This window comes from Vicugna pacos, chromosome 12, assembly GCF_048564905.1.
Source record: "Vicugna pacos chromosome 12, VicPac4, whole genome shotgun sequence".
In the NCBI taxonomy this organism is placed as follows: Eukaryota; Metazoa; Chordata; class Mammalia; order Artiodactyla; family Camelidae; genus Vicugna; species Vicugna pacos.
Window position 1 is genome coordinate 25,902,547 of NC_132998.1, and position 26,395 is coordinate 25,928,941.

At 39.4% G+C, this 26,395-nt stretch overlaps 2 protein-coding genes across 8 annotated transcripts in view; one reads left to right on the forward strand and one right to left on the reverse strand.

Moving 5' to 3' along the window:
* SYN3 (synapsin III) overlaps positions 1-6,553 on the forward strand; it is a 447,532-nt gene extending 440,979 nt beyond the window's left edge. For 4 of the 6 annotated variants that reach the window (XM_006205854.4, XM_072973051.1, XM_072973050.1 and 1 more), the window contains one exon: positions 281-6,553. In XM_006205854.4, the coding sequence (XP_006205916.1) occupies positions 281-413 (133 nt within the window). In that variant the 3' untranslated portion in view covers positions 414-6,553. The remainder of the gene's footprint in view (positions 1-280) is intronic. The other 2 variants (XR_012078446.1, XM_015240613.3) reach the window with 2 other exon arrangements.
* Positions 6,551-25,791, reverse strand: FBXO7 (F-box protein 7). Of its 2 annotated transcripts, none has more exons than XM_006205856.4 (9): positions 25,374-25,791; positions 21,253-21,547; positions 16,294-16,521; positions 14,795-14,936; positions 12,572-12,655; positions 10,588-10,683; positions 8,607-8,783; positions 8,241-8,278; positions 6,551-7,232 (listed from the first exon to the last, which is right to left on the reverse strand). In XM_006205856.4, exons 1-9 carry the CDS (start codon positions 25,679-25,681, stop codon positions 6,843-6,845), a joined length of 1,758 nt encoding a protein of 585 aa, XP_006205918.3. In that variant the 5' UTR covers positions 25,682-25,791; the 3' UTR covers positions 6,551-6,842. The 2 variants fall into 2 exon arrangements, with proteins under 2 accessions (XP_006205918.3, XP_015096102.1); XM_015240616.3 differs by lacking the exon at positions 25,374-25,791 and adding an exon at positions 25,153-25,291 and having other exon boundaries at positions 21,253-21,395.
* Between the last annotated feature and the right edge of the window lie 604 nt (positions 25,792-26,395).

Genomic DNA, 26,395 nt, shown 5'->3' on the forward strand with positions numbered 1-26,395 from the left:
AGCCAGGTTCTGTGAAAAGAGTGTGAGCCTTGGGAGACCCCCCATTACTTGTTGTGAGCCCCAATTTCTGTGCCTAAAAGAGGAGGCTATCAGTAAGCACCTTTCAGGTTCGTATGTGTGGTGCCCCCGCATCATGTAAGCGTCGGGGTGCCTGGTTTCTGGTCTTAATATCCTTGCAGTGACAGGGCTCACCCAGCTGGATTCCAGGCACGCCTCTGCAGGTCCTTTCCTGGGGAGTCCAGGCCTTGTCCTCCCCAACCCCCTTGCCTTTCTGTTTCAGCAAATCCCAGTCCCTGACTAACAGCCTCAGCACATCTGACACCTCCCAGCGTGGGACCCCAAGTGAAGACGAGGCCAAGGCTGAAACCATCCGCAACCTGAGGAAGTCTTTCGCCAGCCTGTTCTCTGACTAATCCTGCCCAGGCTGGGAAGGGAGTGCTCTGTTACCCTCCCCACCTCTCCTGCACCATCTTCCATCTCAGCCTTGGTTCCTGATGGGAACAGAATGGAGGGCCTGAGAACATACTTTCTAAATGCCTTTGATCCAGGAACTTTCCCACTTCCCTTTGCCATGACATTCCAGCAGTGTCTGACTGAGTGGTGGGCCTCAAAGTGGGCATCACGTCAACCTGCCCCCAGATGCTTGCTTCCCTGCCTCAGATAACCAAGTGAGATGCCTGTGTGTGGCTAGTTCTGACATTTCTTGTTAGTGTTTTGCTTGCCTTTGGGAAAGGCCCCCTCTGAGCCTTACCCCACCTCCATCAAATGCAGACACTGTAGTAGGACCTCAGCAATGCAGGAGGCAATAACCTTCTGACAGTGTTTTGCAAACAAGAGGAGAAAAGCCCATCCAGTGAAACCTACCGCCTACCCTTGCTAGTAACATCCAGGCTCAAGAGACAGCCCTGCAGACCACGCAGGCAGTGGCCCCGTCACACCCGCCACCGGTGGATCTTGAGGACCATGGAAAGAATCCAGATCCTGTGTGACACGCGGGTCCTTTCAGAACACAACAGAAACAGAGGGGAGACTTTGCAGTGCTGCTCACACCCAGAGCGCTCTCCTAAATTGGACAGCCAAGAGCAGACCCCAGGTTCTTTTAGGAATCATTACTAGTCCCCAGAGGAGGAAGATGCCTTCAACTTCCCAAGGAAGGAGTTAGGTTAGGGCTCCTCCACCCATTCCGTGTTAAACCGCCATGTGGTCTCTCTGAATTCTCACCAGGAATGCAGTTTCCTCCTCAAGGATATATGAGAAACCAGAGACAAGGAGATTGATGACACAGGATCAGAAAGTGCAGTGATAGTAACTTCCAGCTCGGCTCTTCTCAGACTGTGTACAGCAAGGCATTGATAGGTTACTCAGTTATAAAAGGGTGCCCTGGTCAAATGTGTTTAGGAAACACTGTTTATATTTAATTTTTTTAGATTGATAGTGCATGTCAAAGGCTCTTAGAAATTTCACAGTAAAGAAATTAGCTTTAATTTTGTTTAACTCACACTTATTTGACCAACTTAACTGCAGAACTGGAAAACATAGCCCTGAGTCCCTTTCCAATGCTCTTTCCCCAACATTAGACTCCTCTCATGATCAGATGGGGTGCAGGGGTGTCCCAAATCACCAAGCACCTGGTGCTAGAAACATTGTAGGTGCCAGAACCAGCCTCCTGTTTCCAGAAAGAGCACGGGTTGTTAGAACATAGCCATGCTAGCCCCTTATAGCCCACTGTGCAACTTGAGACATGTCTTCCCCTCACTGTTCACAGGGAAAGGAGAAAAGGGGGTAACAATGAAAGTGTCCCTGGCCTGGAGCTATATTCTGAATAAAAGAGTGAAGAAAACTTGTAGGGCAGGGTATAACACCATGAAGCCAGACATTTTAGGAAATGAAGAACACGGAAAAATACGTGAGGCAATCGTCACTCCTCTACACTGGAAATTAAGATTGGAAGAAGAAATCAAACTGTCTCTCCCAATTCTCAGTAACAAAATACAGCCCCAGAACACACAACGAAGTGGTGATAAGCTAGACAAGCAGCCCCGGGCTGAGCGGTGTGAGAAGGCTGCTGCATGAGAAGCAGTCCTGGTGTGGAAGCATTACAGCCAGGGCTCCCTCCTTTGGTGAGCAAAACTAGTGGCTCCGTAAACAATGATTACATGGCTTCAATTTTCCTACTTTCCTATATTCTGTCCCTTGTCCCTAAAAACATCCCAGCATTCAAGCCGTATTTCCCAGATATTCCAGTACAATAGCGCAAACTCCTACATCAGGCCAGGAGGCATCCTGGCTTTTATAACCATGCACAGACGATCCATGACATAAGACAAGTTGACAACGAACACACTGAGATGCATTTTCCCATTGGTCTGTGTGTGAATGTAAAGACCAAGAATGGTCTTTTGGAGACCGTTAACCCCCCCAAATGGACTGTTTTCTCACATAGGCTAGTACATATTCCCTCCAGGTATTTAACCCATTCATAATTGTGACGTTTTTCAATGGGAAAGAACAAAAAGAAGAGGGGAGGGGAGTCACTCTGTAGAGATTCTGAAAGGTTGTTTATTTTTTGCTTTGTTTCACAATTTTGACCCATAAAAATGCTAGCATTTTCCCTCCAAGCTGACTTAACAACAAAGATCCACTTGGTTTATGCTAACATGTAGTTCAATGAACGGAATTTAAAACTCAACCTCTGTGAACACCTCTACCAGGGAAAATATCTTCTTACAGCTCTTCTTCCTATCAGCATGATAAAAGGGTACTGTAATTTAATGTAAAATCAGCTTTCAAGGGACACTGGAATATACATATCCTTTCTCTTTCATCAATCCTCTGTGTTCTCTTCATCATTACCACACTGCCTCCTAGTTCAGTCCCTGCTGATGGGGCAGTTAGCTTTACTTTTCCAAAATTTCAGGGGTAATGGGCCTTCACTCCCATGGTAACAAATACAGTAGCAAATCCCATGAGCCTGGACATTAACCATCTTCTGGAAGTTTTCATCTGAATTTGCTGTGAAAGGAGCTGGAGGGGAAAGCAAGCAGGTGCAGGCACCTTGTAAACAAGCTATGTGGACACAGCACAGTGCACGTTGCTTGGCACACAGTAAGTGTGCATGGTGTGCATTAGGTTGGCCCTCCTAGAAACCTATGATATTAACAAAATGTAAACAAAGCGTTGAGTCAAGGCTAAGAGTATCAACGTGAGGAAGTCACTTGCCCAGGAACAGAATCAATAGAATCAAATCAACAGAGAGATTAATAAAATGAGATAAGAAGCTGAGGAAAATCTGTAGCCTTTCTTTAAACCTATGGAGCAAGCAGAAGCAGGGGCCATGAGACTCCCCCGTGGTCAGCATGGACCTCACAGAGGCTGGGAGCCGAAGGGATGAGATGCCATTGTCGGGATCAGTCAGGAGGTATGGTGAGCAGACCAGGACAGTACCAAAGCTTGTCCAACAGAGACCAGGACCCAGGGGTCCCATCCAGACCGCACACCACCCAGTGGACCACAGCGGAGCTCTCTGAACAGCAGAGCTCAGCTTGAGCCACCACACAGGCACAGTGTCCTTTCAGAACCCCGCCTCTCCCAGCTCTTGTGCTTCATTCAACTTCATAGAACAGGTTGGTGGCTCACTTGGTTTTGTGTGCTTAGAATTGGTGAAAGGATGCAGGTTAGAGTCACAGTGCCAGCCTTGCAGACACAAGCAGTAACTTAATTATGCTGGAGGAATAGCTCGTGGCCCAAGAGCACTTGCACATGCATCGCATGTTTTTCTTTACCCTAGAGAGCAAGTGGGCTGCTTCCTAACCATACCAAAGCAGTCGCTGATTAGATTCAGTTTCAGCCTAATATTGAGACTGGAATAGAAGGCACTTTTGATTTGGTTGGAGACACATTGGAAGGCTGGGTGACAAGCAAGTCAAACCAGTCCATTAACCAGACGCAACACATAAAGGGCACAGAGGCTCCCTCGTGTTTCCACAGTGTGTAGCTGCAATAGATGGGGCTTTTAGATGGTGTATTCAGAGCCCTCAACTGGCAGACCTAGGAAAAGATGAACACTTAAAAGATTTTTTCTTTAAGGGAATACCAATCTAAAACTAAATATTCCTTCTACAGTTGTGTGTATGTGTGTGTATGAGAGAGAATCCTTTATATCCTAAATATCTTTCATTATTTCTATTCTGATTGGTCCTCCCACTTACAATTTCAATTTCCAAACTCTTACATTGTAACTATCTCCTCTCTGTGGTCTTTTGTTGAGTCTAGAGAAGCAAGTTAACATTTCCTTGCCTCTCAATTAACATTTTACCTGTTTTGGTATGGAATAGCAGAAAGTTAGGTGCTATAACCTATTGGGTAATCCCAGGAGAGACATTTAAGTTAGTTAAGATTAAACCTTATGTCATGTCACCTACCTACTACTTCCCAATAATTTTATCCACTCCACATCTTCTGCAGTCAACAGGAAGTTGCCCAAAGGTATTAACCATGCTTACAGCACAGCAACAAACTGGGACCTGCCTGGCTCCTCCCCGAGGCTCTGTATTTTGGCAGCTACAGCCCAAGGTAGGAGAAAGACAAGCCTTGGCTCGGGGCACCAAGTATAGGGAGCAAAGGGAAAGTGTAGGAATTAGAGATATTAAGCTAAGCAGTGATCTCAGGAATTAGAGCTAAGCGAGAGGGGACAGAATTCAACTGCTTGTACCTAGAGAATCACAAAATCTTACATTGGAAAGAGAGGACACCTCTCATGATTTGATTTCCAGTCATGCCAAACCATAGTTTTCATTTATAAATGGTGGGGGGCAGGGGGAGAACAAGCTTCTGTTAACAAAAATAATGAAAGGGGAAAATAAGAGCCAGACAAAGGCATTAAGGTTACAAGCGCTAGTGATGTGGAGCTGCATCTTATTAACATGGTCACCACGGCACTCTATCTTCCGTCACAGCACAAAGTGATGTCAGGATGTCATGCAGTGAACAGGCTACGACCAAACCATGAGTTCATTCTCATTATACACCAGCATACATAAAGCTCAACAGTCTCAGTCTAATGAAAAGAATGTACATTTTACAAGCTTCTAACTATAAATTAAGTTATTCCAGAGGAAAGCTTTGACGGTAGTTTTAAGAATTCAGAGTAAACTATTGTGAGAGGACTGCAAATTTAGGTATATGACACACTGCTGGTATCCTGAACTAAGATTTGTCACAAAGGCTAGTTAAGTCTGAGGTGAGGTCAGAAAGTAGCACCTGTATCTGCAAGACACCAGCACCATTCACAGACCTCTCAAGGACCACTCAAAAATGACTGCATTTTGAAAACTACTGTTTAATAGTATATGGTGCTTCTGGTCATCACTATGTCCTTCCATTCCCACTACACACACAGCCACATACACACAGCACAACCTAACATTACACGGCCACAAAGAGGTGTACTGGTGAACCAGGATGTTTTGGACCCATCAAAGTTTCAGGGTGACTCTTTCAACCCAGACCCAGTTAATGCCATGTGGCCTCTGGTGAACACTTTTCAAAAAGCTGTCCTATAGCTCAGACATTACAAAATACCACAGAAAAAAGTGTTAACAGCCCCAATACTTTACCTATACATTAAGCTAATAAAGGTGACATGGCCTCTGGAAAATAAATTATTGACTGAATTTTCTTCACTGTGATGGAAAAAAAAAAAGACTATGATGTGTAGCAAAAAAAAAATCACATGTATGTAGGACTCTAAATATTCTTGCAGCACATAACATTCCAAGCCATTTCCTTATATGCAAAACAGATTTTTTTGAAAGCAGGAAGATACTGGCAATATTACTAAATATTTTCTGCAGATACTGAGTGTTTTATTCCTGTGTTGTGATTCAGATTTTAATTTGTCACTATAGCATGTTTCTATGGTTGTTTGTATTATGCTAAGACATTTGTGTTTGGCCTTTTTCTTATTGTAGGAAAAATAAAACTTGAACTTTGTGTATTTTAAGTCTTAAAAGCAAAATGTTCTTCAAATAATGAGGCTATCTTTGAAGAACAAGTATCTGGCAGCACCAAAGCAGTTTAACTTTGTTGTTAAAAGATGTCATCTACTTAGATTACAAATTAGGCACCAAGTATTCAAAACACAAGGGGAAAAAACACATAACTCCACTCCAGAAGAAGCCAGAAACAAGAGTCCCTAACAACCCAATGGTAGCCAAACAGCATCGCTTCAGAGCACAGAAGTTTCAGCCTGGAGCCTAAGAACAGCTGCAGAGAGAAAGAGGAGGTGGATTCAATTGCTGGTGAGTGTCTAAAGCTCTCACCCCAAGTTCAGCTCAGCCACACTAGCTCTGCTTTTATCCATTTTACAAATCAAGTCTGCAGACAATTTCATTTGAAGAAAGGATGCCGCTGCAAAATACAGATAATCTCTTGCAACCATCTGATGACACTGAATAGGTTCTCAAATCATTCTGAAATGTCCAAGTAATGTTGTAAAGCTGTTCTGAATATTTATATTTATCTTTCTGTAATAAAAGTCAAGGCTGCTATGTAATTTACACTTAATTTTTTTTTATTCTGGTATAGAACACTATCAGTGAACAACCTTCATTCTAGAAGGTTCAGAAGAGAGATGACAGTAACCTGTTATTCCCAAGGCCAACCCTGTCATGCCCTTTGGGCCATGTCACCCCTGGAGCTTTAAATATATCTACCAAAAGGCTTCTGTGAGTGCATTTCTCACCACCACAATCAGAAAACACTAGAGATCAACACCCCAACAAGATGACACCTGTAGTTTTTTTAAAAACCAGAACAAGCTCCAGAGTGAGATTACAAATCAGTCACATGAATGGCAGCCGGTTGTCAGTTGGCCGACCCCTGCTGGGTCTTAAGGGAAATCTGTCACTGGGGCCACCTCGCCCTGGCAAGATGGGATTAGGTCCTGGAAGTGGGCCAATTGGATCAAAACGTGGTCTGAGTGGAGGGAACTGGCTGGGTGTCTCCCCAGGCCCAGGGATGAGTGAATTGATTGGGTCCCCAACATAGGGAAGTGTTAGTCTTTCATCATATTCACCACCAATAATTCCTGGAGGAAGGAGAGAACTAGGAGGAAAAGGCCTGGGGTGCAATGGATTGGGATAGAATGGAATGGGGTGGGGTGACGATGGCAGGAACATCACATGCCGCCCTCTCTGAGCTTCTTTTCTTTGTTTGTGCCTCTTCCTGTACAGCTATAGAAAAACAAGAACAAGATATGGTAAGTTAGTTGGATGTTTCCCCCAAGTTCCAATTTGCTTTCATTGTATAGATCTATACTTTTCCCACACTATGAAGGCAAAGAAACCAGTGCACAGAAGAGAACTCTTATCAGTTTCTATCTTCATGAATAAGGTAGTAGCTGTGAACACAACGCCAAATGAACTATATTCTTTAACCACACTGCGACTGAGCAATTGTGCCAACTTGGAGTAACAATACATCCAAAAGAGGGATAACTGAGTGACATATACTCTCAGGACTGCATTCTAGAGCTCTCAAGCTGATGTGCAATTTTAAGTCAGCCTTTTTTGAAAGTAGAAAATTTAAATATTTGTTGAAAATATCATGCCACAAAATAGAAAAAGTTAAGGTACTGGTGGCGGGGGTAGGAGGGGCAGTCAGCACTTAAGATCACTTTCTCACCTAAATTGTGTAACTAATAGATCACAATTTAAATAACAACACAAAAAGATGACTGTTTTAGAGGATGGAACATATTCCTAAAGAACAGTACTATGTATTTTGTACATATCTGAGGACTCTCACTGAAATTTATCTCTAGTCCTTCATCCCAAGTTTCTCAGTCCTCTCAATGTCTTTTATAGTAGGCATCTGCAAATAAAACGTTACTTATTCTTTTCATAGCATACTATTTTAACTAGCTAAACAGATGAAGACTACTCCAGCACAAAAACAACTCTTTTTTTTTTTTACAATAGAAGAAGGAAGAATATTTTACATTAAGCAAAGGTAAAAATCATCATTGTGTTAAGATTTTTTTCCTGTGTAATTACAAGAAGATAAGGACTATTTATTTTACTATCAAGGTAAAAGTTGAAAACATTTTCATTTACTGAAAAATTAGCAATAAATTTCATTGTATTATAGCATAATAAAAGTGGAAAATATGCCCTTCACATATTAATTCACTAGTTATTTCTGTGCTATGAGCATTGGCCTTGATATTTAAAAATACTTACTTCTTTCCAGTCTGTGTCTCGACCTCTGACGGTACCATCTACAAAGAAAAAATAAAAAATAAAGATTTAAAAATGCTTTACTCATCCAGCATTAAGCCTGTCTTACTTCCATTTCCTATCCTGAAATAGTCTACTTGGTCTAATGTGCTATTTGTATTGCAGAGAACACAAAACTGAATGGGGAGAGTTTTCAGGACACAGGCAAAGGTATATAAAGCTTGGAATCCCTTTACAATAAGGCTATGTTATGCTCAGTTCCTACTCTTAAAAAAAGAGCCTACAACTTAAAACTTCTGGGAAGCTGGGTAATTAAGACCTCAGTAAGAAAGAACCCTTTTCTTGTTAACATGTTATCATGGAAATCACCTCGAAAATCCCGCAGATATAAACACCTCCACAGAAGTTGGTCATTTGAGGCAATGAAGAGATCGTGACAAACTGCAGACAAAGAAAGGACAGAACGAACATCCAAAAGTCGGAAGATCCTTAGTTTCAGCTCCAGTGGGAGGACTACCAACCCAAATACATCTGGTAGGTTCAGTGCTAAAAGGAAAAAAAAGAATAGGTATCACTGAGTAGAGAACATCCTCTTTTCCCCACATAATTGAAACCAAAGTTGCCAACTTTCTAGAGAGATGATAAATTAGATGGTATTCTCAATTATCTAAGTATGTCATCTATAACAGAATTTTATCCCCAAGTTGACTATATTACTACTACTAACTCTAAGCCTCCAATTCCCTTTATCTTTTAGTAGAGAGACAAATTACTTCTTAATACAAATCAAATAAATAGCTATGACAATTTCTAAATACTAGCCAATGGACTGTTTTGTTTTGAGCAATATTCAGTGCAACAAAAAATTCTCTATTCAACTACAGAAAATGGTTAATTCATTGGCTTTTATATTTGGTTCCTAATGCTGCCACTTATTAGCTGTATGCCTATGGATAAGTATTTAAATTCTAACTCAATTTTCTCATCTATAAAATAGGTTAATACTACCCACCTCACGGAGTTGAGAATTCAATGTATAAATACATGTAGAGTGCTTAGAATAATGTTTGGTACATAATAAGCACTCAAGTGTTAGATTACTATTATTTGATGTCTAGTAAGCTGAAAAAGGGGGGGTAGATAAATTCAGAAGCAAAACCAAAAAAGGAAAAGGATAATTTTTTCCAAAGCCAAATGAAAATTATTTTTTGATTATTAGCTCCTTTGAACATATGGGATACTATTTTCTACTAGCAAAGCTAACCAAAATCCAATAAGGGGTTTTAAAATTCACATTATTTTCTTCCCTCACCACCAACCAAAGAAAACTACAGTTACAATAGCCTTGTACCATGTAACTTGAGACCTAAAAAAATTATTTTTCTACATACAGATAGCAGATAAAAGCCACATATCTATCTGCATAAATCTGAAATTACTTAACCAGCTAAAAGACTGTGGTAGATTATGATTCTACCATATCATTTTCTACCCTATAGTTAGACTTCCCATCCCACTATGATTAGGTTTGGCCATTTTGACTTTGTCCAAAGAAGTATGAGTGGAAGTGGTACATCATTTCTGAACAAAAACTTTAATAACCAACACAAGGTTAGGCCACTGGCCCTCTTTTCCCTGTGCCACAAGAACCGCAAGTCCTAGGTCAGGACTACTCACTACTCCTTCAGCTAGAGCTAACCCACACACAACATGTAATGAGTGAGAGATACTTTAAGCCATGGAGATTTGAAAATATTTTTTACTACAACATAAGAGAAAGCTGACTAATACAAGGACATTGAGTTAATTATAAACCTCACTGAATTACAGTTTCATCACCTATAAAATGAGAATAAAATCTACTTCAAAGTTGTTAGCATTAAATAAGAATGCATGTGAAATATCCCAAGTACCTAGCAGAGTCCCAATAAATAGTTTTTTTTTAAAAAAGACCCAATTTACAAGCTATACATTATTTACATATGTATTTACTGAACACCTATTATGGCCCAGACCCTGTGCTAGGCCATGAGAATACAAAAGTGAATGACATATTTCCTGTTTTCAAGGTATTCACAAACTTAGGTGGAAAGAAATCATATCAACAATTATGGTACACTGGAATAAGGGATACAATAAAGATATGTGCAAAATGCAGTGGAAATAAAAGAGGAAATGTATAGCAATTAAGGAATTAACATTTAAGCTTAGTCTTAAAAGAGCAAAATTTTGACAGATTTATCAGTCTAGAGGAGGAGAAAAAAGGGAAGAGTCATATCTCATACTTAAACATGTGTAAACTTACTATTCCTTCTAGCCATTCAACCTGTGATGATTTATCATTTCTCACCTTGTCGGGTAAAAGCCAGAAGAGGATACACCAGCTGGTCTTTGAAGAGGCGAGAGAGCTTCTGAAGATCTTTGTATATCTTGGCTGCATTTTCCCCTAGGATATTTTTTGAAATGAAAAATCAAAACACAAAATCAAGTGGAAAAACTTGAAATGGTGTCCTCTGCTTCTGCCAAACCAAATCAAAGTGGTAAGTTTTCACACATAATTCCTACATACACGAAACGAACCAAAGTCTCTATTAGAAGAAGTATACAGTGTGTGACTCTGAAAATTGAAACATCTTTAAACAATTTCTTCCCCTTCATGGACCTATTATAGAAGTAATTAGGAACTTATAAATAAAAGGATAAATAACAGTGCCTAGTATATACTAGGTACTATACTATGAGCCACAATGAAAACTGATTAAGATGTCTTGTCAAATGAGCAGCATATTCCTACCCAATATAAAAAGTACATATTGAAAACAGTCAATTAATATAATCCATAAGCTTATAATCTAACAGTATTTCTTCTTCCCCTTTCATTTCCTTTTTCCTTATTTAACAGAAACCAGATCATCTGAGCTACATTCCTATAAAAGTTGTTTTTTAAAAAAGGCTCAGGAATAAAGTCTATTCTAATCATAAACTACACCGTTTATTAGCTCTGTGACCTTGAAGTAATTTAACTTAATTTAACTTTCTCTAGACTTGTTTACTGATCTACAAAATGGGCATGATAACCTCTACTGTGTAGAATGTAGATTGTATCTACTCCCGATAGCAAGGTCCTCCCTAATATAGAGATGAATATACAGTTTTTTAGCCAAGGAATTTCAAGTTTTTCTGGTGTTAATGGTAAGACCATCTTTACAGATTTATCAATCTAGTTCAGACATTCTCAACAGAAGCAATATTGTCCCCAACAGAGCAAAAATCCTAGCTGTTACACTGGTTTGTAACCCTCCAAAGGGCCACAGTATAAAAATAACTATACAGTATATCCATTGAATTAAAATTTCATGTGGAAAATGATTTAGGGGGGAGAAATGTGTTGAAAGTCTCCTTAAGGGATTGATAATGAAAAAAGCGTTGAGAAACACTGGTCTAGTATGACATTAAATATTCAGAGACTTTTATTAATATGCACTCTGATATCTCCTTTTCCTATCAGTTTTAGTTTATATAAATTAGTCTCGGGGCCTGATCTCCCCTGGGAGCTAACAAGAATAAACCTCTAGGCTTCCAAAGGCAAAGATCTAGATCTAGGTAGTGTTCTCTTAAAAGACACTGGTGTAAATGCCATCACCCCACTATATAAACCACAGCATTCCCTATCTGTATTTTAAGTTTACTATGAGAATAAAATGGAGTAACATCAGTAAAGGCACATGTCCAGCAAAAAACAAGCACTTGAAAGAAGTTAATTCCCTTTCCATCCCATCTCTTCTCTTTCAACTACCTACCTGCCTTTGGGATTAACTGAAAAAGAAAAAAGAAATTTTGTCTTCTTTACATCTATTAATTTCATAGAATATAGCAAAACCATGCCTAGAATGAAAACTTTGGTAAAGTTCCAATCTTTGATACCAATGTATCAAATAACAACCAAATTTATATAAGTTTAAGCAAACATTTTGAGTGCAGTTTTTCCTTCAATATTTTTCAATAATGAAACTGTATTGTGTGGTTTCCACAAACATAGATCCTCTCCATACTGGTTAAATACAATGCTAGAAAAATCCACAAAGATTAATTCAGAAATTATGAACCGTCAATGGTATGTGAAGCATTACATACTATCATATAATGGCAATATAAATATTATTTAGCATTCCAAGATCCTAAGAAGAACAGGAAAACCAAAATTCTGTAACATTATCTTGAACTTCTTTAATCTCATTCAGAAACTGTAAGTCTTTTGAACATTACCTTCCTGTTTTTTTTTAAAGTGTACCTCTCAAAGCTTCATCCCAAAAGTTGAATCATGGTTATAGTACCTGATTCCTCTTTGCAAATAAAAGATTCTGGCAGCAGCTGCAGTCTTTTCACACTTCTAATCTCATTGTTGATTTTTAGTGTAGCTGTAAATAAGCAAAAGAAAGATGATGAAAAAGCTTTGTAATTTCATCAACTGCCTTCAATTTTTAGTATGGACTTGCATTCCCTTGCCCCCCAATATACATGAAGGACACATTATACAAACAAACTGCTCTATGCTTATTTCCTTTCCTCACAGCAAAGTCCAAAGTGCAAACCTGCATCTCATTAAATCAAATCACTCTAAAACACCACTTTTAAAAACTACAGTAAGCACCTTTATATGAAATCCACTGTTACCAACAGCAGTTTATTAGTAGGTGAAAGATATGCAACAAGGTTAAAGGGAGACAGTTAAACACAGTACAGTCATTATTTCTAATGAGGTCACTAAAAACTCCACTTTTTATTTAACCCTTGGCAATGAGTCTTCCCTTGTTTATTAAAAGAATCCTTCCAGTTTTCACAGTATCATCTCTCTCTAGACCCAAGGACTAATATTCTCGACATTGCCAGGGGGTTCATTTTTAATCATATATACAAAGGCACACTTCATCTCACTCCATGAAAGAGCCAGTGATGTGCCTGTGCACATGTCTTGGGTGAAGGAAAGATTTAAGGACACACTGCTCCTTTCAAAGCACTAAGCCTGGAATAGCTGTCTGCCACCCAAGTCCACAAGTAGCTGACTTCCCAAGAATTAGTGAAGGAACAAAACATCAAAAACTAAGACATTCAGCAGCTATTCTCTATGTTAAGTATCTTAAAACTAGTAAATAAAGGTTAAGATACACATGCTGTTAAAGTGCTTTTGTAAGAAACTGAAGCCAAAATTACAACCTCACATTTATTATTCGGTAACTTCAGCCATGCAAGTTATGATGTGATGTAGCAGAATATTAGATGAAGGCAGAAACTGCTGACCCTCTGTGAGTAAGAACGCCCAACTAAAGTTACATTTGCTAATTGTGATGAATTGTTGAAGAGACACTGCTGGGTCCCAGTGCCATCAAACAGTCACAAACTGACCAATGTGGAATACCACCAAAGCTGTTAAAGCTAAAATTTTGAGGCTCTTAAATAACATTTCAAAGAATCTAGTGATTACAAAGAAACAGAATAAATTACATAAAAAGGGACCTAGAACTATTTTATTTCAAAGATCAAGGCAGTATAAGTCAGTGGCTTCCAAATAAATTTTAGCAAAAAAAAATTTTCCAACAAAATCTTACTAGGGATCTCACTAAACAAAACAAACATGTTGCTGTTCAAGGTTTAAGTAGCAATAGGGGTTCTATTAAGCCTCCTCTTTGCTTCCATCTCAGCAGAAACTAGTAGTTGAAGAACATCTTAAAACACTGAGCTAAGGCACATGAAAGCACCTGTCTCTGTGGTACAAAAGATGAGCATCAATGAAAAATAAAAAATGAAGTCATTCCAATCTTACCATACTATCTTACCTAGCTAAAAGGGTAAACCTCAAAAATCAAAACAGAACGAAAATGAAAGAGTCTAGTCACTCAAATGGATCTCCAGAATGTGTGACTGAACTATTCCACAGATCACTGGTAGTTGGTATAGATCTCTGTGTGGCCATCTGACCTAAAATGAAATACAACAATGGAATGTATTCCTATCCCTTGACATTTCTAGTATGAAAGAGAACTAGAAAAAGAAATTCCATTCAGAGTGACTCTTGAGGGTGGGGATAAGTAGGGATAAAACACACATACCGAGACCTCAGAACCCTAACAAGTATTTGTGTTCAGAGATGCCAAACTAGATAAAAAGTGACCCCACCTCAATCTCACCTCTCACCATCTCTCAGTTCAAAACCTTGGTTAGCAAAACAAAAATTAAAAAGCCGTCCACCAGCATAAAGAAAGAAAAAGTACTCTTCAAAGAGTTCATATGTAATAGACTCATCTCACTCCTATTTATCACTAACTCCCCCGGAACAAAAATTACAAGGTTAAGAAAGCAAAAGTCCCAAGAGTAAAGGATGCTAGCCTAAACATCTGCCTTGCATTCTACAACCTTTCAGACCCATGTTATCAGTGGTCCCAGGATTAAACAAAGTTGAGAAAGACTCATAACTATATCATGATAGCCAATCACTGAAGTGGCTATAAAATGTCTGGAAAGAAACTTGTAAGTATTCATAAACCATGCCGTCCCATTACCATTTATGACGATGAGATTTCCCAAAGGCACACAGGTGAGAGCAGCAGAGCCGCCCTCACAGAGAGGATGTGTGTACTGCAGCTTATACACGCCCCCCGACCTCCAGTTCTCCGGCATGGACACAGCTTTGGCTTCAGTCCCCTGGAAATGAAATGAAATGGAAACAAATAATGAAGAAAGGTGTTACTCTCAAAAAGAATAAAAACCCAAGAGGCCTCTAACCTGTCTACAAATAAGCATTCCATACAGTCCCAGTAATAAAACTTACCAAATCATTAATATTTCTAGTAATAAAACTTTGATAGGAAACAATGTCACAATACATTATCCACCATCAACATTTTTGTGTAAATAGATAACAACAGAGATAGGGACTGATTTCTCTCATCAAAGACTTCTCTCTGTGCCTAGCAAAGCCATATCACTATTCAAGACCCCAGCTCAAATACCACTTCCTTTGTGAAGCCTTTTTCAAAAAAAAAAATTCTGTTTGTCATTCCCTCTATTTTACCCTCTATCATTCTGTTTGTATTTCTATCGCTACATACTTCTATTATGTTATTTATCATAATACATTATAATAATACATATTTTCCTTCTATTTGTTTCTCTGCCCTACAAGGACTGCCCCAATGTCTTTATATTCTAATTCCTGACTCAGTGCATGGCATGGTGAACATATTTAATGATCACTGAACCTACGTCTTTGTTACCCACAGCGTGGCCCACAAACCAGCGGCATTGTTATTATGTGGGAATTTGCTCACATAATATCAGGCTGCACCCCAGACTTACTAAAACAAAATCTGCATTTTAATAAGATCCCCAGGTATGCTTATGTACGTTAAAGTTTTTAAAACTTCTAAATGTTCTCTTCTGTGAATCTTTGGCATCCTATAATTGTATATGTTCCCCCTACAATTTAGTCAAGACAGTATAATGGTTTATATACTTGTCTCTCTGTCTGACTCAGACTGTAAGCTACCTAAGAGCAGAGGCAAAGCACTGTACCTGCCACTGGCAGACATTTATCAAGTGGATAAGGAATGAATGAAAGAACGAACAAATGAAGGTAAGCAACTACAGCATAAGAACAATGTCCCTCTTTTTAACAGAATCCTATTAAGTTACTGGCTCATAGAGCTATTAACAACAACAACAAAAATAACCTAGTGAGTCCTCTGTCTAGTCATGCCTAATCCACACCCACTGACAACATTTTATCTACGTATTAGCATATGTAATCTTTTGGGTTCTTTAAAAACCATACTTGTCATCAATTCTATAGTACTAACTAAAAATGACAAGGAAATGAAGGAGAAAAAAAGAAGAAAAAGAGGGAAGGGAACAGTTACTGACTGCCTACTGTATGCCCATCACTGTGTTCGGCACTTTACATTAACACCCAGATACATTTAATAAAGAAGTCTAGGGCACCACCTCTTTTCTAATGGGAAACTTAAACCCTAACATGTCTGTTTTCTGCCTGTACTCTTACCTGAGGTATGTAACCCGACTCCAACATGAGAAGGTGTATCGATACTATCAGGGCATCACTGGGGTTGGAGCAGTCAGCTGACTGATACAGAGTCTCTAATGAATGTGGCACTTGCCCTTCCACCGCTTCGCTGCAGAGCATTGGTTCTGAGGGATAGAAACCTGTGCCCTCTTCCATATCCACAACATCTTGAATTGACTCAGCTTCAAAATTCTGACTGGGCCCTGACTGAAAAAGACAACAAAAGTAATGAATTCATTAGACTCTCATTTTTTCACACTATATTTTGTATCCCAAAGTGAACTGAGATTAGTGCTCAGAGCCAAAGCACATTATTGGGTTCAGAAACAGGACACATTTTAAGCAAACTCTTCTAAACAAATGAGCCTGCAGTCTGCTCCTCCATCCTGAATTCCTTATCTCCACTAATTCTGGCTGATATGCCAAAAACATGGAAATCATCCTCCACTTCCCCTTCTACCTTATAAAACCCCACCCTCAATCTGATCAGTCCTCAAAGTTCCACTGAATCTATCTCCTAAGTATCTCTAAAATCTGCCCCTCCCTACTGCACTGGTACTTCAGACTCATTTAGCTCCTAATTTCCAGCAACAGCCTCCCCAGGTATCCCCTGACTCTTCTTCCTTGACTTCGAATACATTCCACCCACTGCTGCCAGTTTTTTGACAGTAGAATTTGGTCATGTCTCAGCTTAAACTTGCCAGTATTTCCCCAATGCAGACAGTAGTATTGCCTTGGAATGTGACCCTAAGTGTTCTTAGGAAAAAAGAAGTCTATAAGCAAGTAAGTTTGGGAAATGCTTCATGTTACAGCCACCCAACCTCACCCTCCACATTCACAAAATACATTTTGGCATTATAAAGCTCTGAGAAGCTCAATAATAATAGTTAAGTGAGCATAACATTTAACCAAGAAACACTATCCCCCTCCTTCCTCAACACACAGTATCCCCATAACACAATCTCATGAGACAAGTTTTTCATAAAAGACATGCTGAGAAATTCAGGCCTAAGAAATAAAGTCCAAACTCCTAAATTTCTTAGCATTCAAGGCCCTTCATCACCTGATCCCTGACTCTGTATCAAATTCTGCAGTCCCTTCCTCCCCATTCTAGAATTCCCCACCCCTCCAGGTAATACAGACTACCTCTCTGCTTTGCCAAGGCCTTGATTACTGCAGGGTGATTTTATCACACTGTATTGCAATTTTCTGATTACATGCCTATATTCTACCATGACCACAGGCCTAGAAAGGAACAAATCACATATCACCCATTTCTGTAACACCAGAATAGTACCTGGCACACAGTAAGTATTCAATAAATGCTTGTTGAACTGAAGGAAAATATCTTAAAATTTCGTGTTTTTGTTTTCAGTGTTTCCTAAATTGCACCATGCAAAAATTCCGTAAAATAGGCAAGACAGATGATGTCACCTTTTTATATATGCTGTAATTTTGATTCAGATTAAATAACATAATCAATGTTACCAGCTAATAAAAATTTGAAATGTTACAGCCACCCAATGTTTGGACATAATATATTGCTTCAATAAGACTAGGTTACCTATATTAATTTTGCTCAGAAAGACTGTTTCCTAGGTATGTGCTCAACTCTTAATGCAAAGCACATGTTTCATCTTTTTAAGTTCGTATTTTCATTAGAAAAGGAGCAGAGGAAATTAATCCAAATTCGGAAAAGATCCAGGTTCACTTGTTAAAACCTAGAGGCCAATGACAATCCACACTATCTAAAAGCATGGCTCTGTCATATTTTTGAGCAAGGAGAAACTATTTATTAAAACAACTTAACACCCAACTACATTATGAATTACAGGCATACCTTGGAGATATTGCAAGTTGGGTTCCAGACCACTGCAATAAAGTGAATACCACAATACAGCAGGGTCACACAAATTTTTTGGTTTCCCAGTGTATATAAAAGTTATATTTACACTATATTGTAGTTATTTAGTGTGCAATAGCATGTCTAGACAATGTATATAACCTTATTTTTAAAATATCTTATTACTAAAAAATGCTTACTATCATGTGAGCCTTCAGTGAGCTGTAACCTTTTTGCTGTAGTAACATCAAGATCACTAATCAGGGATCATCATAACAAATATAATAATGAAAAAGTCTGAACTATTCTGAGAATTACCAAAATGTGACACAGAGCCAGAAGTGAGCAAATGCTTTTGCAAAAATGGCACCAACAGACTTGCTCAATGCACTGTTGCCACAGACCTTCAGTTTGTGAAAAATACACTATCTAAGTGCAGTAAAACGAGGTATGCCCGTATATATGCTCTTGCTTCTTGTGCCTAACTTTTGGCCATTTACTACTTACTGACAGTTGTGTGGGAGAGAATACATGTGAGGGAAATCTATTAGAAGGTTACCCTAGACTGATAATGACATGGGAGGAAGATACCAGAATCCCCTGGTGAGCTTATCAAACCTCACACCCACTCGAAGAGAACCACTGACATTCTCTGGGCCATCCTGATATGATATACTTACCATACTCTTCATGTATGTGGAAATGAAAAAAAAAAAAGTTTAGCACCACCTCTTTATAAACAGATCATTTGTCATATGTCATTTACAAGTGAGTGGAACAAGTTGACTATAAAGCAATTTACAGCTAATAATAGGGTCTGATACCATGTTATGCATTTCTCATTGAAGATTCAACAGGTACTAGATGAATTCCCAAATATAATGAAATAAGAAAATTAATTTACACTTAATCAGAAGAGCAAAATTTTCCTACTGTTTCAAATATTACCCACCTATTTTTTCTTTTCCAATGCCCCATTCTACGTCTAATTGACAAATCATACTGTTTCAAGTGCTTAAAGCATTATTTATGAGATTTCAAGCTCAGTTTCCACACTAAAAAGTTTTACCCTATAAAGTCTTAGAATACAAAACAACATATTTTTAGAACTGAAATTATTAACTTGAGTCAATATTAATGTCTCAAAATTCTCCAAAAGGAAACTAGTGAAGTAACTATCATATACCCTATGAAAAATTCCATCTTAATGATTTTAAGAGTACACAGAAATAAAGGGAATGGGTCCTTCTATCAGAATCTCTGAATGAGTCTATCAGCAGAAAAGATTCAGAAATGTAATTTAAATATCTGGCTAAATACACTTACTCATTCCCTAGATTATCTCTATGAGACAGAAGCTCAGAGATACATAATGAGTCCTGGGGGAAAAAAATTCACAAAAATACTTTGAGATTTATAAAAGCTTTTTTAATGTAATCTCTCTGGATACTGTTACTAAAAACCTAAACATAGATGATTTTTATAATTTACCAATCAGTTAAAAAGTATTTTTTAATATCTGTCTACACTTAACATGATAGGCACAGTGAATACTTATATTTAAGGCCCACAAAAAAAATTAAGTTGAAGTGATAGGTATACACACACAAAACTAACAAGATGGCATATGTATTGGTATGAAAATATTAAGTAATAAAGTGATTATTTGTGCCATACAAGAAATCAAAAGGAAGGATAATAAATAATGAAGTGTTTACAAGGCAATAGTCAACAAAAAGAAATTGAAGGAAACCATTGGGCTGTGGTTGGCAAGGCCTTGGCAGGTGGGCAGAGATGTAGACAGGAGAGGGAGGAAAAGTAGTGGGTTCCAGGCTGGGAGAACAGCGAGGGCAAAGAGCGAAGCAGTCACTAAGTTGTGTGTGCATGTGCACATACACATAGGTGAATGTGCTGCTGCAAGATAGAAAATGAGGAGGAGAAGTCCAGTCCAGTCTAACTGGAGGTGATAGTTTACAGGAGGGAAGAGCAGAAACTAGCTCCAGAAAGGTTGTGGGCTACCTTCCAGAAAGCCTTAAAAACTAGGTACAGGAGAACAGACAACATTCTCCTCCTCTGAGACATGAACTAGAGATACCTGGTCTTTTTCACTTCAAAAGTTATGAACAACCCAGGTGTATCCATGACACAGAGTTACTAGGGAGCAGAGGAATAACATAATCAAAAATGTGCAGAGAGAATATGAACCCACAAAAGTAGACTGAAAAGCACACACTGGAAGCCTGAAATGGAAAGGAAAAACGGACAGAGCCTGTTAAGGGGCTGGATATAAGGAATCAAAAATCATTCCAAGGTTTTACGCTCTGCCATTGACAGAGAAGGTCACCGATTCAGGAAGAAGAAACCATCAGTGCACATATTTTCAAACTTATGTTAGCATCTAGAGTCTGAGGTGACTATTTTTAAATTCAGGTATAAATGCCCTGCAAATCATTTGGAAATAAGTGAACTATACATAGCCTTAGTGAGTGGAGTAGACCAGAGAAACAAAGCTGGAATCATGAGCTTAGAGGCAATAACAGAAGGCAAGGGATTATACATCTGAAGGAGTGGGTGTGTAAACAAAATAAATATGTAAAAACTGGATTTTTCAAATGCCAGACCTATGTTGGTCCAGGCATTTAGCAGTTTAAAAAAATGTTTCCTAAGAGAACCCTAGTGCACTATTGGTGGGAATGTTCATTAGTGCAGCCACTACAGAAAACAGTATGGAGGCTTCTCAAAACATTAAAAAACTACTATGTATAAAATAAATAAACAGCAAGGATATATTGTACAGCATAGGGAAATATAACCATTATTTTATAATAACTTTAAATGGAGTATAATCTATTAAAAAAACTGAATCACTATGCTGTATACCCAAAACTAATATACTGTAATAAACTGTAATCAACTACATATCAATAAAAATAAAACAAAATAAAATAAAAGTAATTAAAATAAAAATAAATTTTCTATAAGAATATTATCTGCATTCTACTAATGATAATTATCCTGACTGGCACAGAATTCAATTGAGCTATTCAGTATGATTTATCAACTACTCTATTTCTTGTCTTGATATTAATACCTACCATACTGTCATCATTGCAGACATCAGATTTGGCTGCCTGTCCTTGGAATGAATCACTCAGTTGTTCATCCTGTATGCTGGATTGACTGGAGCTGGCGGCCAAAGAGGGTTGGTCATTATTCTGGAGTGAGGAATGCTCTGAATCTGTGGATGAAGGTAAGTTAGGTGCTGGAATGGCATCTTCAAGAACCAAACATATCAAGTCCCCAGAAACAATCCCATATGAAGCCAAGGTCTCTTCATCTCCAGTGAGGGCATCCTTGTTGTTCAATGTAATTGCAAACCGGGTATCAGAACTGCCAAGAAAGACGGATAAGGATAGTAAGAGCTACCTACTACCATTACCCTCAATAATACATTTGGAACATATATAACGTACATTGTATGACCCAGCAGAACTAAGTAATCAAAACAAAACAAAACAAAACAAAAATAAGAAGAAAGCCAAATCTTGGAAAAAACTATAAAAATTATTTGTTCTTATCACCAAATACCTAGGTTATAGATTCTAGCGGGGGGGATAGGATCAGCATTCTCTGTCATTAATCCATGTTTCCATCAAGTCTAAGACACATAGTTTTTTATATTTTGTCATCTTCAAAATAGGGATGCTTCTTTTTTTATAGTCTTCTTTTTTTTTAACTTTTGCCGGGGGGAGGAAATCATTTATTTTTAGAGGACATACTGGGCATTAAATTCAGGGCCTCGTGCATGCTAAGCATGTGGGGATGCTTCTTAAAATCGATGACATATCACAACTTTAATGGACAGCATTTTTTTCATTTAGTGTGATGTAAGGACGTGCATTTTAGGATTGACGGCAACTGAGATTCAAGGAAATAGTTTTTTTTAATATATAAATTATATCACATCATTCCTTTGCTGAAAATCCTCCAATGGCTTCTATTTGACCTTGGAATAGAATCCTTAACATGGCCTCCAAAGCCCAACATTTGATCCCTACCTACTTCTCCTACCTCATCCATCCTCTCACTCGCTCTTCTCTGTTCACATGAGCTTTCTATTCACTCCACAAAAACAAATCAACCTCACTGCAGCCTCTGGGCCTCTGCGTTTGCTCTTCAAGTCCTTTAAATGACTGACTCTTTCTCACTATCCAGGTCTCAACCCAAATGTCACCTCTTCAGAGATGCCTTCCATCCAGCCTCCATCACTCTATACCATTCTCATGTTTTATTTTCATTATAACACCACTATTAGAAAATATCGTATTTGTTTGCTTATCATCTCTCTTCCCCACCTCTACCACAAGAATTTAAGTTTCATAAGATTGGGTACCTTGTCTGTCTAATTCAAAAATGTATCTCCAGCACCTGGCAAAAAGAAATATTTGTGGAATAGACGCAACCCATAAACATTAGATGGAAAAATCCAGATAAGGCTGGAATCAGGGCTACCCTTCAAAATCCTTCCAGGATAGTTAGCTTTTGGCGGTTCCAAAGTACTAGACCTATGTCCTAAATGTATATTCATAATCACAAGAAGTTAGATGAGTGCATGTAGATGACTGGGTATAAATTCATCTGTCCTACTGGTAAGTTCATCCTTCTTACTGATGACCAGTTATGATGTCTTTTACATGGAAGACAAAACAAATCCAAAAACCCAGTGCTAAACTAGCTAAGAGTTCAAATTAGTCAGAAGCAATGAACCCTGACTCTTTCTGCACCACAGATTATCTGACCTTGAGAGAATAACTGTCATTTCATCACATAATGGTAAGGAATAATTAACAAACCATTGTAGAACATTTTATAAGATATTTACACTCAGTAATGCTGACTTCATTAACTTTTTGAGAGGTTAAGAAAGGATGAAGTCCTCTGAAAATCATGTTCTGTTTATTTGTTCTTACAATGCTACATTTTCAGAAGTGCTCCCAGTAATTCATTTATGTTTTTCTTCTGCATGTAAATACATTTTTTCTTACCAATTAAAGTGTCTTTGATAGAGAAATTACTGAAGTTTTAGAAACTACTCTTGCTTATTAGAAAAAAAGTAGCCATGCTTGTTTTCAATGTTTTGATAAAATGTTGAAAATCTGCCAACTACCCTGAAAAACACCATCCCATTTTTAACAAAAAAAAAAAAAAACACCTCAAATTAACTACGTGTTTATGGATCATTTGTCACAGCAAAAGTTTTGTTTTTTTCATTGTATTTAGTATAATGTCTATTCAATATTTATTCATAAAAAAGGTAAAGAACTGTCTGCTTAATAAAATGTAGGCATTCCCTCTCCCTTTAGGAAAAAGGAAGAGCTATTTCTGAAGTAATATATGGTTTTCCAGGAGAAGGGTTAAAAAATGGACTTGTTTTCTGAAACTGAAAAAGAAAATGAACTTCATCAGGGAATGCCATTCTAGAAACTCCAGGCCTTCGAAAATTATTTTATGGCAAACCCAGATTGCTCAGCAAAGACACTTTAAAAGTAATAATGTCATATGGACACATTTTAAAACTGTCCATTTATTAACAATGAACACACTCAGAATGAATTTACTTTCACAAGCTGAAGCTTACATTCCTTCCAGTTAACCAGCCTCAACTGTAAAAACAAACCTGAAAGAGAAACTAACTTGAGTTCCTGGGTAAACAAAGTGTCATATTGGGTTTCACATACTTTCCAGACTGTCCCACCTAATTGAAAAATAATAATAATAAAACATATATACATATATGTATGAAAATACCTTAAAAAGAGAAGTAACTTTTTAGCAGATACAAATTACTATATATAAAATAAACAAGGTCCTACTTTATAGCACAGGGTGCTACAACCTGTAATAAACCATAATGTAAAAGAACATGAAAAAGAATATACATGTATAACTGAATCACTTTGCTGTACACCAGAAACTAACACAACATTGTAAATCTATACTTAAAAAAATTTTTTTAAAGAGAAGTTAATTTTTGTTCAATACCAAGGAAAAAACAATAGGCACATCAATTAATATAATGTTTAAAAGGAGTTATGTCAATCTTCATTTCCTGTTTTTACTTTTTTTTAATTTGGAAGAAAACAGGCTTACTTTTTAACATAATAATGTCTTAACCTGAAAAATAAAAGGGAGATTCATAATATGCCCTCATTTTACTGAATTCGCTGAAAATAAAATGTAAGTTTATAAAAGTCTTATGAAAGGAGACAATTAACAGAAAGATTTCTTTTGAATAATTCACCTAAAAAGCCCCAGGGAACTTCATCTTTTGTATTTTTCTCAGCACAAATTTCAAATTCGCTAGCTCAGTATTTGAAGAGGACCACCTGACTTCTGTTCTTCTACTCCCAAATAATTGTCCCCAGAATCCCTTTTGGAAACAAAGCAGCCTCCTGCAGCCCCATAAATTAATAACAATTTGATCCATTATCTCTCAGTGTCACTGCCCCCAAAGTGCAAGCTCTCCAGGGACATCATAAGCCAACGTTTACCTTAGTTTTTAGCTTAAAAAGAAAAAGGCGCAACATCTACCCCGGGAAAATAAAATTATTTAAAACAGACCGACACACTGCACTTTGTAAAACTTCGCAGCGGGGAAGACAAAGTGCTCACCGCGGCGCCTAGTAAGTCAGCACTTAACGGAGTCTTGAGGTTACTGCAGCCTCACCGCAGCGGTACAAGTTACAGGTGGTCTTGGATGGAGGGCGGGTTTCTAACCTCTTTCAGTACTTTCCAAACTTTATCACTGAAATACTCTGACAGCTGGAGAGCTGGAGATGGTGAACTTAAAATTAATTAAATCGCTGAAAGCCTGGAAAGGTTTAACCCAAGACAAGCCCATAATTTCCAACTCTACATTTCAAAAGGCGTGAGAATTTTGCATCCTAGCCTATCGCCTGGGTTCGTTCACTGCAAAAGCGGAAGCGAAGGCTCACCCTGGAGGGGATCGGAGCCTCCGGGCCGCTGGGCCATGATCTCCCAGAGCCGGAACCCGGTGAGCTGCACCCCAGTGCCTGCTCGCGTCACAGTCCCAGGGGCGCGGGCCCCGTGACAACGCGCTCCCTGCCCGGCCACACGTGACGGCCCGGGGCGTGCCCGCGCCACCCGGCCCTCCTCCCGGGCCCGCGGCGCGCCCCCGCCTCTCCGTGGCTCGTACCTGTACCCCCAGGTGGGCAGCAGGGCCTGGCTCAGGTACGCGCGCAGCTGCCCCAGCGTCGGCTCCGCTCCTGGCACCTCCAGAGGCCAGGTCCGCTTCTGAAGCCGGACCCGCAGCTTCATGGCGGCGGCAAGAGGCTCCAGTGGCCCGGACCCCGAGGCGGCGACGGTGACGACGGAGCAGTCGGGCAGCTCCCGCTCAAGCGGCGGCGGCCCCGGAACTGCGACTACCGGAGCTATGGGGATGCTGCGGAGTAACGGACCAGGCCTCGCCGCGGCAGCCGCCCTGCCTGCCGGTCTCTGGAACATGAGCGCTCCGCCCCTCTTTTGAGGGCGCCCCCTAGAGCCCACCCCGCGAGCGGGCGGCTGGCGACCTGCGCGGAGCCAGGCCGCTCGGGAACTCGCGATCGATGACTCGGCATGCAGCGGCGCCCCTTGGGAGCCCGAGGAGCGCACTGCGCAGGCGCTGAGCTGCCGCGGGGCGCGGGTATCGCCGCTCTGCCGCCGATGACTGTGTGCGCCTCTTTACAGTTGTGCATGGAGAGCGTTAGGGTTGGAAGGGGTGCTGCAGACCGTACTGCTCGCCACTCCGCAAAGCCCTGGTGTGCCTGGTTCTTAACCCATTTCCTTGTGGCGCCCAGCTCCTGCACCATCCGCTCTGAGAAACCAAGCCCATGCTCTGGTAGTTTCCCCCTGTTAGAGCAAAATTAAAACAGCTTGTAGTCAGTAATCTGTGTCGGAGAGTATATTAGTAATTTCTCGCTGCAAAACAGCCACCTCAGAGCTGAACAGATTAAGACAACAAACATTTATGGTCCCACAAGTGCCATAGGTCGGGGAATTGGGCACGGCTTGGTCTCGTGAGATTTAACTCAGTTGGTCAAGGCTGCAGTTACCTGAAATCTTGACTCGAGCCAGACGATCTAACTCACATGACTGCTGGCAGGAAGCCTCAGTTTTTACTGCATGGACTTCCCCATGGGGCCACTTGAGTGTCCCAATGTCATGGAATCTCGCTTCCCT

Excerpts from the sequence above, each read along its gene's own strand:
- FBXO7 (XM_006205856.4), bottom strand. The coding sequence starts at position 25,681 with ATGTTCCAGAGACCGGCAGGCAGGGCGGCTGCCGCGGCGAGGCCTGGT. Across the intron at positions 16,522-21,252 it reads TCTGCAATGATGACAGTATG|TCAGGGCCCAGTCAGAATTT; the intron begins GTAGGTATTAAT and ends TGTCTTTTTCAG. Across the intron at positions 14,937-16,293 it reads AGTCGGGTTACATACCTCAG|GGGACTGAAGCCAAAGCTGT; the intron begins GTAAGAGTACAG and ends TTTCATTTCCAG.